The sequence below is a fragment of the Castor canadensis genome, chromosome 11 (genome assembly GCF_047511655.1).
Source record: "Castor canadensis chromosome 11, mCasCan1.hap1v2, whole genome shotgun sequence".
In the NCBI taxonomy this organism is placed as follows: Eukaryota; Metazoa; Chordata; class Mammalia; order Rodentia; family Castoridae; genus Castor; species Castor canadensis.
Window position 1 is genome coordinate 42,036,325 of NC_133396.1, and position 16,213 is coordinate 42,052,537.

The 16,213-nt window shown below is 35.6% G+C and overlaps 1 protein-coding gene across 2 annotated transcripts in view; it reads right to left on the bottom strand.

Moving 5' to 3' along the window:
* Positions 1–16,213, bottom strand: part of Suz12 (SUZ12 polycomb repressive complex 2 subunit) — a 37,850-nt gene that overhangs the window by 12,989 nt on the left and 8,648 nt on the right. Inside the window, exons 5-10 of one of the 2 annotated variants that reach the window (XM_020174473.2) lie at positions 10,266–10,315; positions 9,846–9,872; positions 7,387–7,472; positions 4,836–5,067; positions 3,384–3,477; positions 1,113–1,218 (exon numbers count right to left, since the gene is read on the bottom strand). In XM_020174473.2, the coding sequence (XP_020030062.1) occupies positions 1,113–1,218; positions 3,384–3,477; positions 4,836–5,067; positions 7,387–7,472; positions 9,846–9,872; positions 10,266–10,315 (595 nt within the window). The remainder of the gene's footprint in view (positions 1–1,112; positions 1,219–3,383; positions 3,478–4,835; positions 5,068–7,386; positions 7,473–9,845; positions 9,873–10,265; positions 10,316–16,213) is intronic. The other variant, XM_020174474.2, reaches the window with a different exon arrangement.

Here is a 16,213-nt window from a genome sequence, read left to right on the forward strand (position 1 = left end):
GTGTGGTTTTGTTGTTGTTCTTGTTTTCAAATAGGATCTCACTACACAGCCCAGGTAGGCCTCAAATGTACGATCTTCCTGCCTCTGCCTCCCAAGTGCTAGGGTTATAATCGAGTACCACCATGCTCAGTCCATTTTAAGTTCTTCAAACCTTATTCTATCTTCCCAAAATTTCCCTTGTACTATGAATACTAAGTTTTCTTAGTATTATTATATGTTATATTAACTTTAGACTAATTTTTAGGTTTAAAAAAAATCCTTGAGATTGCAACTGCTACTGATCTATTTCAAAATGGCACACTTATATTCTGCTAAGACTGCCTACTAAGAAATAAATGCATGCTTATTTATTCCTTTATACTTAGGTATATTTATCTGACCTCTGTAAGTTTTTCTGCTGTTGTTGTTGTTGTTTTTGCAGTACTAAGGTTCAAACTCAGGGCTTTGCACTTGCTAAGCAGGCATTTCCCCAGCCCTTTTTGCTGTAGTTATTATTCAAATACAATCTCACATTTATGTTAGGGTTGGTCAGTACCCTGATCCTATTTACACTTCCCAATGACCCGGGGATGACAGGCATGTGCTATTATGCCCAGCTTTTATTGGGTAAGAAACAAACTGTTTGCAGGCCTGGTTTGGCCTCAAACTGTGACCCTCCCAATCTCTGCTTCCCAGGTCAAAATCACCATGTCTGGCCCCAGATTTCTTGACAAATTTATTGCTAGTCATTACATGTTACTTGCTCTTACTACAAATAAGATTTAAAACAGTAGTTAACATTTATTGAGCACGTATTGTGTGACAGGCATATATTTTATTATCTCATTTGATCCATCAATTCTATACTTCATTCTATAGATGTAAAAACTGTACACCAGTAAGTAACTTGCAAAATGCTACACAACTCAGAGATCTGAATCAGGCAGTCTGTCTTGAAGAACAATGCCTTCAATGAAATCCTCTGACTAGATCATTTTACTTGTGTATTTCAAAGTATTAAAAAACAAAAGACTCTTTACTTCCAATATGAATTTGCATTTGGGGAAGAAAACATTAATCAAAAATGGGAGTTCACAACTGTAATGTGCTCAATCTTCTAAGTCAGTCCATACCTTCCCATCAAGAATAGTCTCCCATGTTGCTCTTTTCTTGCTTATTGGACATTCTTCCATTTCCTGCATGGCTACTTCATATTCCCCATCTAAAAGCTGTAAGCGCCTGTTAGACAAACACATACACTTTAAGGTAACCTGTGTGTTACTATGTACAGAAATTCTACAGCTTTAGATTTACACTAAGAAGCATTTATTAAATTTATATCTAGGAAGATTTAAAAATTTATCTATACTCAAGTTTTGACAAAATTCTTTCATGACTGTAACTGCTCAGATGTAACTTTAAACATTTAAAATATAATATTCCTAAGGTCTCAAAATCTTGTAAATTTTACACGTTAAATATAAAGCATGTGTGCAGGCCTCATACTTTTAAAACTAGGGTGACAGGCTGGAGATGTAGCTTAGTGATAGAGCACTTGCCTAGCTAGCATGTGCAAGACCCAGAATCACCCCTGCCCCCCCAAAATGGAAATGTTACAATACTCACCTTATGGAACCACTAAGAATTATGTGTGTGATTTTTAACTACTATAAATGTTTGAAATAGAATCCTTTACTTTTTGATATTTGTCAAGTATACAAATTAATGATTATAATGTCAAACCTGGTAACAGGAATCTGATGGCATCTGGCACATATAGGTGCTGAATTAAGTATTTAATGAATGAATGAATACTGGTTGAATCAAATAATCAATTAAATTTTACTCACACGGTATATTTTATGTGCATATTGCATATGTATGCACATATAGTTTAAATATTTTTTCCCTATCTTTAAACACTGGCAACCACTTCAACATCAAACCTACCATGCTCAACAATTGATTGTACATACATATCAAGAATCTGGCTTGTCTTCAGCAATCTTAAGAAATCCTACTAGATTGTAAAATACTTATTGAATGTTTACTATGTACCAGGCTCATTTCACCTTCCCAACCACTTTATGATCCAGGTGCTACTACTCCATTTAAAGAAGAGGAAATTGAAGCACAGAAACATTAAGTAACTTGCCTTAAGGTCATATAGTGAGCAGACAGATGTAACAAGTGAATTCAGATAGTCTGTCTCTTAAGTCTAACTCTTAACACCAAATAATTTTGAGACTTCAAGAACTTTTGCAATTTCTCTGTGCTGTAATAGTTGAATTTACTTTTTCCACAGTATATCAACAAAGCTGCTCAACTTTCTATTTTAAAAGATAAGGAGGATTATGGTTCAAAGCCAGCCAGGGCAAATAGTTTGTGGGACCCTATCTTGAAAAACCCTTTACAAAAATAGGGCTGGTGGAGTGGCTCAAGGAAAAGGTCCTAAGTTCAAGCCCCAGTATTAGAGAAAAAAAAGAAAAAAGAAAAAAAAGAAATGCTGGCTTTACTTATTTAGGTAATGGAGTACTATATTCCCAAATGTAAGAGTGCTTCCCTCATGCTTTTACATGGCTACATAATATTCCATTTTGTGGTTGTATATTTATTGGTTACAATCCAATGTACTTTCCTACCTGTGATGCGTAAAGAGGTCTTTTGCCCCCTACAGCCTCATCAACAGTGCTTTATCAAGGGTTTTGGGGTGGGAGTGGTGTGTGTGTGTTACTGGGGTTTGAACTCAGGACCTACATCCTCCAATGTGTTTAAAACAACAACAACAAAAAAAAGCTGCATTTATTTCCTAGACTTTCCTTTACTGGTGCTAAGATGTTTCATTTCCAACCAGACTACAGAGATGATTAAAGCCCTGTTTCCCCTTGCCACTCTGTGTCAAATGCACATGTAGCCACACAATGATTATATAAATTTTCTTTCTTAACTTTAGCAAGCATGTAACTACAATTTACACCCATTTTATTTAGAACTCTGTTCAAATATTTCTTCTTCCAGAGGCTTTCTCTATAAAGTTGTTTTTCTTCACAGCATGTATCATTAGCTGACATTAGTTGATACTTTGGTAGAGTGGTCTATATCCTACATTAAAAGTTAAGCCACAGGAAGGTAGGGACTCTTTGCTTCTCTATTGTACAGACTAATGTATGGTAGAGAGCAGATAATACTTAGAAAATACTTGCCAAATAAACAATTTTAACTGAGTCATTCAAAGACTGTTATTAGTGCTTACTACTTTCTATATAATAAAAATTTGCAAATTTGTATTTCTATTCATAAGAATAAAGCACATGCAATGAAATCATCATTCAGCATTATATTCTGCTTCAGAATGAAGACATCTCTAGAACACTATAGAAACCTTACTTGCCCATCAATATTACCTATTTTTATCAAATACTGTCATTTGTGCAACAAATGTCTTTTCCCCATCTTCACGATTTCGTTTTCTTCTGGCTGGAAGTTCTTCATTGACATCTGAATTCAACAAAATGTGTTATAAATATTTGAACAAAAATGTGGTATGATTTATGGTCCCTTAACATAAAACATGCTACCTTTATCCCAAATAAAGCACAAATTAAAATCAAGTTGCAATATTTAGACCATACTTGTTCCCATTTTGCATTTTTACCATATGGGTATATTATTTTTTTTTTCTTTTTTGAGATAGGGTCTCACAATGTGTAGGATGTGACTTTAACTCTTATCCTTCTGCCTCAACCTCTTTGGTACTGAGATTACAGGTATGTACCATGAAGTGCAGCAGTCCTTACTACTTTTTGACATTCACTGATACTAAGTTCACACCTTTACAACTGCAAATTTCTGTTTAGAATGATGTTCTTCGCTAACTCATCACCCAAGGTTCTTTCTTAAGAATTTTCAGGGGGGAGAAATGACCCAAACATTACATGCATATATGAATGAAAGAAAAAAAAATTAAAAAAAGAGAATTTTCAAAGGACACTTCAACACTCAATGATTACTTCTCCTAAGGTGCCTCCATTGACCTTCACATATACCTTTTATTACTGTACTCACATTATACTGCAATTATTTTTTTCATGTCTGTCTACCCTAGCTTATGAGCTTTTGGAGACTATTATCAAAACACCTTTGTTAGCTGAATGATTACTGCAATGATTAACTCAGAATTTTTCAAATAATCAAGGGATGGATAGGAGGGATCAACATGTAGATAAATATAATAAATTATTCATGTTCAAGCTGGGTGCGGTGGTGTGACTAACAGTCTCAGCACTAGGGAGGCTGAGCTAGGAGGATCACTTGAACCCAGGAGTTTGAGACCAGCCTGGGTAACACAATCAGACCCCATTTCAAAACTAAAAAAGTTCATCTTTAATCTGAATAGGGAGCAGGCAGATATTTATTACAAAATTCTTTCAACTGTTCATTCTGTTGGAAAATTTTCATTACAACATGTTGGAAGCTGGACATAGTGGCAAACACCTGTAGTCTCAGTACTCAGGAGGCTCACCTGAACCCAGGAGTTTAAGGCCAGCCTGGCAACATAGAAAGATCCCATCTTCCCCCCAAAAAAAGTAATCAGGGGAAGGATGAACTCATCATTTACTGAAGAAATTAATTTAAAATACCAGCTAGAGGTAGAGAGTTTACCCATCATGTGGGAGCCCCTGGATTTGATCTCTAGCACAGCAAAATAACAATATAATGCCAATCCTTCCAACTTTGAAGGCAAAAATTTAAAATATCTCAAAAAGAAATACTTTACAGTCATTTTCATTGACTACTTTAATCTCTAATGATAAAGCCCAGTTAAAGCCCAGTAAAATTTTTGAAATGAAAATTACCAATATTTTCATTGGTTTCTCCATTAATCATTCCATTAAACTCTCTTCTTCCCGGACGAGTCACTCTAAATAGCAATGAGTAAGACTTCACCATATGGCTGTTACTAGGTTCAAATTCATTACTGGAAACTGCAAGGGACGGGAAATTTCCAGGTTTTGTTTGATTGAGGTCGGGATTCAAAGGCACCTGCTTTTTACCTGTGGGAACTTGCCTTACTGGACAACTTACATCCTGCAAAGGTAAAGATTATTAAATTATATTAATATACAAGCAATGATAAGAACTGCAATAAAGCTATTAGCTAATTACAACTATGGGAAACATGCTACCCAAATGGCATCTTAAGATAATCATAGTTCTGAAAATTGTGAAGCAAAATTAAAATGGAACTATATTCTAAATGTTAAAGCAATTGAGGATTCTTACAATACAATGAAAATAATGATATAATATATATATATATACAATATTTAGCTGGTGGTCCTCTGAAATGGTGTAACTTAGAAACATGGAATTAAGGTTGGTGATATAGCTCAGTGGTAGACAGCTAGCCTAGCATGCATAAGGCCCTGGGTTCGATCACTACTACCACCTTTTAAAAGAAAAAAAAATATGGAACTAGAAATCAAGCTTAATATTAATGTTGAACTCATGTAACTTCATTGTTTTCCTTAAATTTTCTATTTTAATACAACAACAACTGATGGGACCATTAGAAATGAAACATAAGATGGGTATCATAAGCTCCCAATCAACATTATGGAACAGTAAATATGTTTAATTTTTTGTGTGTGTGGTATTGGGGTTTGAACTTAAAGCCTTGTGCTTTGCTAGGCAGGCCTCTACCATTTTAGCCATTTCCCCAGCCCATAAATAAGTTATTTATAGAAGCAATGTTGATCATCTGATTTTTCTAATTTTTGCGGTACTGGGGCTTGAACTGAGGGCCTACATCTTGAGCCACTCCACCAGACTTTTTTGTGATGAATTTTTTTCAAGATAGGGTTTCAAGAACTATTTCCCTAGGCTGGCTTCAAACCTCCATCCTTCTAGGTAGCTAGGATTACAGGCTTGAGCCACGGGCACTTGGCTTGAGTAATATTCTTTTACATATAAATAGCTATGCTGACAGCATGGTACAAAAAAAGTATACAACATATTTTATGGTAGCTTCTTTTTTTGTTGTTGTTTTTGAGACAGGGTCTTGCTATATAGCCCAGAATGCTGGCCTAGAAAACTCACAACCCCTACTTCTACCTCCTAAGTGCTGGGATTCTAGGCATGCACCACCACAACCTGGTTTTGGCAATTTCATTTTTAAAAATGAAAAGAATATATATTCACAGTTTAAAAAAATTCTACTCTACAAAAGGATAAAACAAGAAATATGTCTCATCCACACCCCAAGTCCTACACTCTATAAACGACTAATACTAGCGGCTTTGTTTATCTTTCAAAGAAAATATTTATGCTTGCTATTTTGTTTTTGAAACACAAAAATGGATCATACTATACTTACATTCACATTTTTTTTCCTAAATAATTTATCTGCTAGAATTTTCACTTCTCTTCTTGTCATAAACTATATGGAGGTTGAAGAGAAGGAGCAGTGTGTTCTAACTTTACATAAACTTAACAGTTGCACCACCACCTCCTATTACCTGAGTCCACTCCCTACAAGTGCTCCAGCAGTTTCTAAGCCCCTTGTCACCTTAGTATGATCTTGGAAGAACATCAACAATAGGAACCTCTATACAGGTCAGTTCCTGCTCTTCTTAAAAACTGAAGGATTCAAGACTACTAAACATGTATCTGATAATTTTGGTGGGTGGCCCTGGAAACTTTACTGTTATAATATTTGTTTCTATGATGAAGTAATTTCATCTTCTAAATAAAAAATTGAAGCAATGTATTAATAAGTTAATGGTAGTGTTTTAAGAGATAACCCTTTTGGGAAAAACTCTCAACTCTTATCTACGATGTTAATGTATATTAATAGCTAAGGGATAAGCTAATAGACAGAAATGATAGTAAAACAACTGAATTCATGTCATAAGGCCATAGCTTCTTCCTGACTCCTACTGGAGAAAGTATAGACACCTAGTCAGACTAGAACTAACACAAAGTTGGCAAAAGAGGTTACAGTTTACAATTCAGCCATTAACATATTTCTTTAACTCTTTAAGGTTTTTAAAACTAGCTTTGAAATACAACGTATGCATGAACATGTTCAATTAAAAAAAATCCAGGCTGGCAGAGTGGCTCAAGTAGGCCCTGAGTTTAACCCCAGTATTGCCAAAAAAATTATTCCACTGGGCATGGTAGTTGGTGTGTGAGGCTGAGGCATATAGGTCAAAATTTCAAAGCCAGACTGGGCTACACAGAAGACCCCAGTCTCAAAAAAACCAAACACAATCAAAAATTAGTCTTTTTTTTCAAAAAGTATCATTTTACACATTACCTTTGGACTGGGAGTGTGGCTCTAGTGGTAGAGCACTAGCCCTGAGTTCAATCCCAAGTACCACAAAAAGAAGGCAGCTTATACATTACCTTTCTTTTTTTGTGGCAAACTTTCACAAGCAGGACTTCCAGGGTAACAGAATTTTGTTCATTTTCTGAGTTTTGTGATGGCTTATCTAAATAAAAAATCAATACTTTAAAATCTACTTTAATATATAAACACAGTATTCATTTCCCATTTTCCTAAGAAGTCTGGGAATTTCTTTTTCTTTCTTTTTCTGGCAGTAGCGGGGTTTGAACTCAGGTACTCACACTTGCTAGGCAGATACTCGACCACTTGAGCCATGCCACTAGCCCTTTTTGCTTTAGTTATTTTTAAAATACGGTCTCACATTTTTGCTAGGGTCTAGCCATGGAACCCAATCCTCCTACCTACAGACATGTACCACGAGATGGGCTTACTAATTGAGATAAATGTAACTTTATTGCCCAGGATGGTCTTGACCCCAATCCTTCCAGTCTCTGCCTCTAGCAAGTTTAAGACCCTGAGTTCAAACCCTAGTACCACCAAAAAATTAAAAGTAAAAAATAAAAATTTTGACAAGTACAGTTTCTTGGCAGGAAGCAGGAATGAAATAATCCTAGAAAAACAACCACATATAAAAAAGTTTTTACTCCCCTTCGGAAATCTATTAGAAAATTTATTTAAGGTACACTTAAGCTAAATTAATTACTATTATACATGTTTAATTATGAATGTAAAGAGATATGAAACTAAGAAGGTCTTGATCTGACCACAATTTGTGACTAGAGATTAAAAAGGGGATTTCAAAAGGTATTAAACATTATAAAATGGCGATACTTAGTCTTTTACCAAAATTATTCTGAGTCTAAATTAGATAGCAAAAATTTAGTTATCATTTACTACCTAGGGGAATCCCAATTTCCAAAATTTAGGAATTTTAGTTTTGAATAATTGTGTATGTGCTATGTCAATTAACAAAGGCTTTGCAAATTAAGGTCCCATGCTACTCTTCTATATATTACTTGTTTTTAAAATGCCCAAATTGTGAACCGTTCAAACCTAAATATTTAATCATTAAACTTCAGTAATATACAATAGAACTATTATAATAGATGAATCTATCGAAATATATCAAAACAAAATCACTTTGTTCTGAGATTTTAGACAACATATTTTCCTACTCAAAAACAACAGTCTGGGGAACGTAGTTTAATGATAGAGTGCTTCCCTAGCATGCTCAAGGCCCTTGGTTAGATCCCCAGCACCACAAAACAACAACAACAAAAAAACAATTTTATACAGAACATATGCACAGAACATGTCTGAATCAGTCTCCTCAGAAGTTATAATCAGGACAACCACACTTTAATATAGTAAAACAGAATCCACTGTCCAAAACAGTAACAAAATCACTGCCAGAATGATAATCATCATGAGAATAGTACCCTCATGATTTTTTTTGGTGGTACTGGGGTTTGAACCCAGGGCCTCACAATTGCTAGGCAGGCGCTCTACACCTTAAGCCACTCCACCAGCCCTTTTCTGTGTTAAGTATTTTCAAGATAGGGTCTCATGAACTATTTGCCTGGGCTGGCTTTGAACCTCTGTACTCCTGATTTCTATCTCCTGAGTAGCTAGGATTATAGATGTGAGCCATGAGCACCCAACCCTAGTAACTTTTTTCAACAAAAGAAGCAATATATCTACTCTTTCCTAATCCTTCTGAACTTCTACTAATTTCAAAATTATGATGGGAAATTATTTTGAGAGAACAGAATTATGAATAATTTTCCCTTTTTAATAATATGAAGAAAAAACCAAAAGCCTGAAATGAATTTGAGTAATTTTCAAACTACATATTTTCTCACATACACAGGAAAAAGTTTAATAAGACTGTTTCTCAAAGATGTAATTTCAGTGAGAATTTGTATATTTTAAACAAATCCCTGGAAACAAAGGAGTAATGAACTTATAGAAGTCAAATTATGAACTTCCCAAGTATTAGACTCCATATACTTTAAAAGTACTATAGAAAACCAGTATGGATGATTAGAAATAAAGATTCCATCATACAATTCTAAATAATTAAGGGTGTAAAGGACACTATTCAGATTACTTCTCTACTTAAAAACAAAAAAAAGCAGCTATGGGCCATATCTAAGGCAAAAACTAAAGACTGCATTAGTTAAGAGATATCATCAGATTTAAAATTTCTTAGATAAAAGACATGACTGGTTATCAACCTTTACTGTGATAACTATTTTATTATTAAACCTGGTTTGTTTGGTTTCCCCCCCCCCTTTTCTTTTTCAGTGCTGTAATAGAACCCAGGGCCTTGGGCAAGCTAGGCAAGAACTCTACTTCTGAGTTACACCTCCAACCCTTTAAACTTTGCTTCTTATGGAACAATACTAACGAGAACCAACCTGGCATGTTTCCAATAAAGGTTTTATTACATTACATGATAATTAGAGGACATATGCAAAAACTTAAGGACAAATTAACAACTATAAAACAACTATACCTTTTCCCAGCATGCTTTTGGCCTTTCCTGAAATAACATAAAATACTATTTAATTTCCTTGATATGATACTGATATAGTACTAACATCCCATTGATAGTAATGGTTAGTAGTTCAGTTTTATTTTTTTTTAATGATGTATTAACATCAACTCAAAATGTTTATGCAGAATAGATATTAAGGAGATTCTTCACCTATCCTAGTTCTAAGGCAATTAACCAATTAAAAATTTAATCAGTAACCCTTATAACTTTAGTTCAATAAACATTATCAGAGGGCTGAAGGTGTTGCTCAATGATAGAACACTTGCTTAGTTGAGATTATAGGTTCAACTACCACAAAACAAAAGTTCAGTACAAAACAAACAAAAATAAACAAAACAAATCGAATAAACATCATTTCCATTACTTTAAAGTACATACCGTTTTTGTGGAAGAAACCAGTAAATGTAAGCTGCAAATGAGCTGACAAGCTAAATAAAACAACAACAAAAAATTGTCACTTATGGCTCTGTAACAAATAAACCTAAAACTTCAAACTGTGCCACTGAGATTAAGCTACTACATCTAACTTACAAGCATCTGATTTTCTCTTTTTTTTTCTTTGAGACAGGGTCACACTACATAGCCCAGGCTAGCCTGGAACTCTGCACTACCACACCCTGCTACTCAGCCCCATGACTCTAGACACTATCCCTATTAAGTACGACATCCAAAACAGTATGTCTATATTCTAAACAAAACCCCACAATTCACATTAAAAAAAAAAAAAAAATCACCACAAATGGAGTAAGGCAGAAGAAAAAAGAGCATCAAATAAGGTCATATATTTTACTGTGCTTTAGTAGCCCTACCTGTAAAATGGAAGGCTTTTTTTCCCTATTTTACAAAAGGTGTCTGATAAAGGTAGCAGAATCAATCAAAAGTATCTGGATATTTTAAAGCAATGGACACCTTAACTTCCTAACCAATGATACAGAAAACCATCACTTTACATTTCAATTAGGATAAACATACATAATTACAAATCTGCTATGTATCTATAATGTACTATTTCAACATGCCACTTTTATTTCCAGCTTTAGAAACTATAGAAAAGGAAGGGTAAATCAGTGATCCTTTGTTTTGAAAAAAATGTATGAACAGTGGAAAAACTATTAGGATGGAATAAAATAAACATCAGTAGGCTTTTGTAGTACCTTTAAACTGCAAAAAAGAATAATCTCATTTGTGGCATAGTTTCTACGGTGTGATATAGACAGAATCCAGATTACATAGGGCTAGATAGAAGAGATGATGGGGAAAGGAAAGCAGTTCTGATCCTGTACTCAAAGAAATTTACTGGAGAAAAGAAAGTAATCAGTAATTACAGGGCAATGAGGATCAGTAAATCCAAACTTCTGGATGTTTTGTGTTGGCATCTCTAGGGAAGATTAGATGAGGGCTCTGACCTAATGAATACTTAATCTTTTCATAGATTCATAGTAAGATGCCATTATAGGAAGGTGGTGAAAGGTTAAGTGGGACCTAGTTATAAAAAAATAGATCACTGGGAGGCATGTCCCTGGAGACTCTATCTTGCCCTGCTGGCCCCTTCCTGTATGCCTTTCTCTGCTTCCTGGCCCACCAAGTGGACTGGTCTGCTCTGTGCTGCCAAACCTTCCCCACCATGACATACTAATACCTCTGAAACCAAGAGCCAAAATAAACCATTCCTCCACTTAAGTTGCTCTCTCAGGTATTTTGGTCACAGCTACATGAAAGCCAACTAACTATGTGTTAGTTTTTAAAATAATGACAATCTAGGTATTTTTATAGCAAAAAGACACTGAATGTAGAGAGTGTTAAGGGAAAGTAATGACTGGAAACAAGAACACACTATAGAGTATCTGTTAAATTCTGCCCAAGAATCCTTCTTTTCCAAGATAAATAAAAGGAAAGAAACCAGATGTCAGTAGTTCACACCTGTAATCCTAGCTACTTGGGAGGTTGAGATCAGGAGTATGGAAGATCAAGGCCACCCTAGGCAAACACTTCTTGAGACCCCATTTCCAAAATAACCAGGGAAAATGGACTAGAGAAGGGGGGTGAATTCAAGTATGATATATTTGATATATTGTTAAGAACTTCTGTAAATGCCACAATGAATCTCCACCCAGCACAACACATTAAAAAAAAAGGACTGGAGATGTGGCTCAAGTGGTATAGTGCCTGCTTTGTAATCATAAAGCCCTGAATTCAAACCCTAGTCACACCAAGAAAGAAAAAAAAAGAGGCAAGTAAGATATTTCAATGAAAGACTCTGGGAATGCCTTTATCATCTAAGTAAACCATAAACCTGCTCAAAAAAAAAAAAACAACAACCAGGGTAGGGGTATTGATGGGCATTTCTAGAATAGAACTAAGGAAAAAATGCTGGGATATCAGTAGATGACAAAGTAACTATGGAAGAGCAGAAGTATAGGGGGTTGAAGCAGAGTTAGAAAGCACAAATATTAGGGACTAGTTAACAACCACAACTTAAATATCAACAGAATGGTATACAATGGGATTCTTAAAAACACGTGACCCTGTTGGATGCCAGTGGCTTATGCCTATAATCCTAGCTACTTGGGAAGTTGAGATCAGGAGGACAGTCAAATTAGTCTATCCTGTTCTTAGTTGGTTCAATTAAACCTACATACTATAAAGTCAGGTTAATTTTCTTTTCTTTTTTTCATTGCTGCTGGAGGACTGAACCCAAGGCATCACATCAGGCTTAGTGTATTAAAACATCATTTTGTATTTATAATCCCCTTTGTAATTTGTCTAGTTACTGTCTATTTTTTTTATTACTTACTTTGGTTTTTGTGATAGGGTCTTGTCACTACATAGCCCAGACTAGAATCAAACTTGTGCTCCTCCTATCTCAACTTCACAAGTGCTGAAATCACAGATATGCACTACCATGCTCAGTTTCTTCATTTCTTATTATCTTTACTAAATTTTTATATGGGAAAATAGAACCTAGAATGGGAAAATAGAGACAAATCCAAGTTTGAATTCTAGTTTTAGTTATTAGCTGGGACATGTTATCTTTAAAATAAGGATGCTATCTCTCTCAAGATTGCGAAGTACATAAAATAATAATGTATCCAATAGTCTCTTCCTCTTCTACTAAGACACCAATTTCAATCATCCACAGTTTAATGATCACCTTTCTTTTTTTTTTTTTTGTACAGGAGCTTGAACTCAGGGCTTCACACTTGCTAGGGAGGCAATACAGCGCTTGAGTCACTTTGACAGCACTTTTTTGTGTTTGTTATTTTTGAAATAGGGTCTTGCAAACTACTTGCCTGGGCTGGCCTCAAACTGCAATCCTCCTGATCTTTGCCTCCCGAGTAGCTAAGATTATAGACGTGAATGAACCACCAGCACCCAGCTAGCCAGCTTGTCTTTCTCTTCTCCATTTCAAGCACAAACATCTGACAGCTCTGAAGCAGTCTACCAAATGAGGTTAAGTAAATTCATAAAGGGCTGGAGGCATGGCTCAAGTAATAGAGCATCTGCCCAGACAGTACAAAATCAGGTTCAAACCCCAGTATTACAAAAAATAAATTCTTAAGGGACTAACACTGAAACAAGACTCACATAAGAACCTCAAAGTTTAATAGCCAGACTCGAAGAGACTAAGACTAGTACCTCTAATCTATACACATTAATCTGAAAGTGGCAGGTATAAAGCTTCATTTCTAGGGTCATGGCCATATTACCTCAAAACAGGACAGGTTGATAAGCTACTTGACATCTACACTGTTCAATGGGAGTCACTCAACTTTTCTTACACGCTTTATCCTCTGATATATAAAGCTGAGCAACTGGTGATTACATTGTCAAGTCCATTATCCTAGAATCTAAGGTCCCAAGATACAGGGTTCAGACACAGATGGAAAGACTTTATAATGAGAAGATTAAAATGAGGATGTGCACGTCTATTACATGTAAATGGATCATCTTCCAAAATTACTATAGGGAAAACATAAAGGAACTGTTATAAACCCCAAAATTATACAAAGAACATTTTGCAAACTCTGTAGGAGATGGTGTAACTCGGTGGTAGAGCAGTTGCCTAGTATGTGCAAAGTGCTCAGTTTAATCCCCAGCACAACATAAATAAATTTGCTCCAAAATACCTAGATTTTAAGAATCAGTTATCCTCAGTGGCAAATGATAAGGCAATTTCAGGAAAAATTTATGGCCCAGATTCTGAAAAAAAGAATTTAAACTCAAGAGTGAAAAGATGCCAATTTGAAACAACTTCAAAACTTAAAGATGGAGTGTTTTTAAAAAGTAAAAACCAAAATACATTAGGGAAATAGTTTTAAAAAATAGTTTAAAAATGGAGCTATATCTACAAAACAGAAGGATAGAGGAAAAACCAGTAATGTGATGGTTCTACTTAAAATAATTCAGTGGAGTCAGGCACTGGTGGCTCACACCTATAATCCTAGCTACTTGGAAGGCTGAGATCAAGAAGATCAAGGTTCGAGGCCTACCCCAGACCCAGTTCTGAGACCCTATCTCCAAAATAACTAGAGCAAAATAGACTGCAGGTGTACCTGCAGTGGCAGAGCACCTGCTTTGCAAGCATGAAGCTCTTAGTTCAAACCTCAGTGCCATCAAAAATGTTTAGAAAAAAATGTTTAGAATGTTTAGAAAAGATTAATAACTCTAAAGATGACCAGTATATCTTCCTCACAACACATGTTCTCAGGGAAGCTATGTAATACTTATGAAAGACAATGGCACAATGAGATAGTAGTGGGGTTTAGCAGTGATGAAACAGGATCCTGACAGGGAAGATAAAGGAGGGGTCAAGTTTCCTTCTTATTAGCTCATTCTTCCTTTTCATTTGAAAATTCTAGAGGGCAAACTATTAAGGTGTCCAGTGAAAAGCAGGGAAATCAGACTGTGCTCTGATTCTAGGGGATACAGGTCAGAAGTACAGTGCCATTAGCATGCTCAGGAACCTGGGTTTGATTCCCAGCACTGCCACTACCCAAAAAAAAAAAAAAAAAAAAAAAAGCCCCAAGGAAAACAAGAGATCTGTGAAGGTGACCAGTCAGGATTTGCCTAGATATAGAAGTATAATTAAATTATAACTCAATCCTATAAAATTACAAGACTTTACCAGTCTCTAAAATAATCAGAAAGCACACATGAAGCATGCTTGGGTATATATTCTATTGGTAAATTGGTAAGATGATGATTTAAAACTTTGAGTAGTTGGGCATGGTGCCACATGTCTATAATCCCAGCACTTGAGGAGGAGGCAGTAGGGTAGATTTGAGGCCAGCCTGAGCTACATGAAACTGTCTCAAAAAGTAAAAACTTCAAGAGAAAAAGGAAAATACATAATGGTGAAATGTGCAACTCCTTTTAAAAGGACTACAGGGATATAGGTCAGTGGTAGAGCAGCAGTCACCTAACATTCACATGACCCTCGGTTTGATCTCAGGGAACACGGTATGGATAGCCAACATTTCTAGTCTTATATTCTCTCTAAAAGTAGCCAAGAATGAAGCCTGGAGGAATGACTCTAGTGGCAGAGTGCTTGCTGAGGAAGCACACAGTCCTGAGTTCAAGCCCCAGTACTGTCAAAAACAAATTTAAAAAAGTAGACAATGGCCTGGTGCTCGTGGCTCATGCCTGTAATCCTAGCTGCTCAGGAGGCAGAGATCAGGAGGATCAAGGTTTAAAGCCAGCCAGGGCAAAGAGTTCCCAAGACCCTATCTCGAAAAGAACCTTCACCAAAAAAAAAAAAGGGGCTAGTGGAGAGTCTGAAGGTGTAGGCCGAGTTCAAACCCCAGCACTGCAAAAATAAATACATACATACATACATACATACCAATCAAGTTCCTGATTCAGAATAAGGTTTAATTTTCTTTAGCTTATATGCCAAAGTTAAAGAAAAGCATATTGTCTAGAGTAAACAGAGATTAACTTAGAATATTTACGGATTAGTTCTGGTGATATATTTGAAAACACAAATAAGCAGATTTTGTCCAAAGGGTCAAATTCCTGAAACTATCATGAGAGAAACATGTCAAATATAAAACTATGAATAGCCTGAGAGAAAATGAGGAAAAAAGAGAAGATGGGGAAAATAAGAGGCCTCTCTCACATTTGAGGATAATTACTTAGAAGAGGTATAGTACTATGAAGCACCTACAGCATCGTAAGTGTACCATAAGAGTATCTACTACCTCGTTAGATGAGATAGTAGGATTAAAACCAACTGCAGAGTAGAATTTACAGATTTTGATTCAAGTCAAACCGGTAACAGAGATGAATGGTAATGAACCCAAATGCCTTGCCAAAGAGTGAATTCC